General features: G+C 37.5%; 1 protein-coding gene across 1 annotated transcript; it reads right to left on the bottom strand.

Moving 5' to 3' along the window:
• Positions 1-183: 183 nt before the first annotated feature.
• LOC106765768 (IST1-like protein) lies at positions 184-3,621 on the bottom strand. The gene is made up of 7 exons (XM_014650497.2): positions 3,368-3,621; positions 3,152-3,284; positions 1,665-1,768; positions 1,419-1,590; positions 1,128-1,268; positions 952-1,043; positions 184-858 (listed from the first exon to the last, which is right to left on the bottom strand). Exons 1-7 carry the CDS (start codon positions 3,457-3,459, stop codon positions 333-335), a joined length of 1,260 nt encoding a protein of 419 aa, XP_014505983.1. The 5' UTR covers positions 3,460-3,621; the 3' UTR covers positions 184-332.

Below are 3,621 nucleotides of genomic sequence, written 5' to 3' on the forward strand. Positions count from 1 at the left end.
TGTTATTCTTTCCTTTTCTTTTCCATTTCCACCTCCAAACTGTGGCATTGTGAGTTGTCCATAAGCCACAGTTCGCGATGGTTTCGCATAACCAATTACAAATGAATCATACAAAAAGAAATAAACATTTTTCTGTAAATAAAAAAAATCCAAATAGCGAGAGGGAGACGGTACAGTATAACATATTGAATTTGAAACGTACATAACAAAGTATAATAGCATCCATTACATTCTTAGCATCTCTATAAAAAAATATGATATTCTTACATTTGTAGTATAAAAATATAAATTAATTAAATAGACTGGCTGCCAAAGGTTGGGTTTCAGGATTGTTACTTTCTGAATTTTAGTGCATCAAAGCGTGCAGCAAGTTCATCATAATCCGGCAATTTGGGATGAACACGATGAATGCTGCTATCCTGTTTAGCCAGAGATGAGGGTATCGGTGGTGGAAGCCGATTAGGGGGTAAAGTAGGACGCGGCGCTTCTGCTTCATTTTCTTCATCACAATCTGATTCATCAAATTTAATATCTGAATGAGCAGAAGTTGGATGGTAGCTGTGCCTCCGATGATCATTTCCACCATATTGGTTAGGCAATGAATCCTCCTCACTTTTCATTTGATCAGATCTTGGTAAGCTCTGTGACCTATACATTTTGTCCTCAGTTGAAGGATTGTTTGCTTGGAAGGTCCCAGAATAAATATATGGTTGAGGAGCTTCATTATATTCCTTCTTAGCCATATAAGCAGCAACTTCAGCAGCAGCAATTGCCTTCTTAGCTGCTTCAGCTGCTGCTTCAGCAGCAGACCTAGAATCTTCATAATGCACGGCATCCATTTTTCGACCACCTGATAATCTGAAGAAATCACCCAAAAATCCTATTTTAGAGTTAGTAAATGAGAATATAATGAACACATCTAATTGGGTTGACTATAAATATATGTATCACCTTGTTGCTGCTGGCTTATTTGATTCCACTGACACATTTGTGGAAGGCTTCACTGGTAGGCTGCTTGCACTGACAAAAGTACGTGGCCCATCCTGATGAGAGAGGAAAAGCCCAATTATTGATAAAAATGGTTGCAAAGCATAATAAAATAAGGAAGATCAAGATACAATACGTACTATTTGCTCTTCTGGAGGCTTGAGAAGTTCTTTCTCAGATTCTGTAGTATCCCAATCAATTTGATGTTCCTTAGCTATTTCCTTCAACACTTTCAATTTTACTTCACCAGGAGGTGTTCGTACTGAGAGTTTTTCGATCAACTAAAAATACATTGCAATTCACAAAACTTGTACGAATACTTTTGAGGATTTAAAGAAAATAGGTAGTTTAATACAAAAAACATAGAAATCCAAAACGCTGCTTATTTTTTTAGCAAATACGAGCAAAATTGCATTCAGTAAAGGGCTAACCTGGCGATTTACACCGCAGCTAGGTCTAAGATCAACAGCTGCAGACACAAAATCTTTCCCATATTTCTTCTCAAAGATATTCTTAAGTGATACAAGTTCTGGAATTTCAGAGCACCTAGGGGCTGCAAATATCAAGCTAGCGATTCCTTCTTTCAAATCTGCTGGACATTCCCTGAACCAACTAGGAACATCAGAATTTCAAGTCTATACTTCTATAATAAAATAACCAGTTTCCAAATACTGAACCTTTGCTTTGCAATGATTGAGAGTCTGGCCACAATTAGTTCGCAAAAGAGTTCAATGAACTCATTTGCAGCCAAAATATTTTGCTCTCTCATGACATGCTCAACCTGCAATAAGCCACTAATGGTAAATATTATAAAATTGAATGTGGCCTCATCTTGATAATGTTACATGGCACCACTAGATTTATGTGCCAAGTTACTTTTAGTCTAGCTTTATATGTAGTTAAAGAAAGATAGCATGATGAAAAAAGCTTATTGGAAACTAGAAATTTCGACTTAAACAAGTAGCTTGGCCTAATTTTAATATAAAAATGTTCTCGAGATGTTTCAAGCAGATGACATGGTTATAAAAATTGGGAAAAAACATTCGTTAAGCTTAGATATGGCAACGATCAGAAGATTTTATCAGCCGCCCCATGCTACACGACATCTTAATATCGCCTTAAGCAACTAAAGAGATCGCATCTACAACCTTAAGCATTGAAAAATATGAGTACCAAGTCCAAAAATAACGATATCACGTGTATAAAAATAGAGTGCAGGCTTTGACTCTCAAAGTACTAGGGAGGTGTTGACCCTTAAAGTGATGCAATGTTTCTGTATTTGCAATTGCAATTGAGATTTAATCGTTTCTATCAACTAGTATCATCGGTCTTGAAGGATTCAGGAGCTGCTCCGGGTTCAGTTCAGCAAGGATGAAAGAAGATGCATATTCTTGACGTTATTGGGGGAAATGAGGCAGAAGATAGCAGGTTTCAGGAGAGAAATACGGAAAAACAGAACAACAGAATACGAGGTTTGGCAAGCAAAGAAAACACATATTGGATACCAGGAATAGACGAACTAAAATATGGAAGGGTCCAATAAAACAAACAACCATGGGGGCAGAAAGTTTGGAACTCAAGAAAACCAGGATGGGGAAACCTAGATCGAGGAACAAGTTTGCATTACTAATAAAATACACACAGAAACTCAATCAGAAACTGTTACTAAACCAAATGGTAAAAACTCTGTCCTCATTTCCAACTAACATAAACATCTAACAGCATGGTTATTTTGAGTGTCCTCGAAAATTCTCACGAATCAGAAACAAAAACTGTAAACGATGTAAAAAAATTTTGAATTAGGTACCAGCACATAAAAAGTCATTAAATTGGTTTTACATGTATACCCGGTGGTTGTCACCATTAAGCCCAACCAAAGACATTCTTAATTTGGTCAACCAATGACATTCTTAATTTGGTCACATGTAGCACATTTTTAATTTGATCTGTTGGAAGTTATGAATTTGTCCCACATTAGTAATGTGTAAAGATCAAATCAAGAATGCATAAAAGAATCCAAATAGAGAACATTTTCCCCAAATAAAATCGGATTTAAGAAGTTTATGTTTGTGGATGCAGAGAGAAGAAATTGATAATAAGAAGAATACTCATTTTTGCACTGTTAATATAAAACATAATAAAGTAATGTAGGGTTTTGTGTTACCCTGATACGAGCAGTGGCATCTTGACCAGACTGAAGAAGAAGAGCAATGTCTCGTCGCATCTGCCTGACGACCACCTCTCTCTTGTTCCGAAGCAGCTTGATCCTGGCCACCGCCATCTTCGCTGCCGTTTTGCTGCACCGCAGAAAACAGAGCCATTGATTTTCGTTATATACAGAACAACGAGAGGAAGAGAGAAAATAAGGTGAGTGCAGTACCATTTGGAGGAGTTGAAGCCTAGGCGGAGGAGGGAGAGCGTGAGTTTCACGAGCCTCTTGGTGCGTGCGGAGGCTTCGCTTGCGACCGTCATGGCAAAGTGGCGGAGTGTGAGGAAGTGATGGGTGGGGGTTTAAGGGGAGAAGACAAGAAAAGTAACGGTCGTCTAATGCGGAAAGAAAATAATAAAAAAAATAATTAAGAAAAAAGAGTTAAAAAAGGTAATGAGTTTGTCGTTTTATTTGGAGTAATGGAG

The sequence above is a fragment of the Vigna radiata genome, chromosome 7 (assembly GCF_000741045.1).
Source record: "Vigna radiata var. radiata cultivar VC1973A chromosome 7, Vradiata_ver6, whole genome shotgun sequence".
Taxonomy (NCBI): domain Eukaryota; kingdom Viridiplantae; phylum Streptophyta; class Magnoliopsida; order Fabales; family Fabaceae; genus Vigna; species Vigna radiata.

Coding starts and splice junctions, on each gene's coding strand:
- LOC106765768 (XM_014650497.2), bottom strand. CDS start 3,459: ATGACGGTCGCAAGCGAAGCCTCCGCACGCACCAAGAGGCTCGTGAAA. Junction 1,591..1,664: donor TCAATCATTGCAAAGCAAAG/GTTCAGTATTTG, acceptor TAGTTGGTTCAG/GGAATGTCCAGCAGATTTGA. Junction 1,044..1,127: donor AGCCTCCAGAAGAGCAAATA/GTACGTATTGTA, acceptor CTCTCTCATCAG/GATGGGCCACGTACTTTTGT.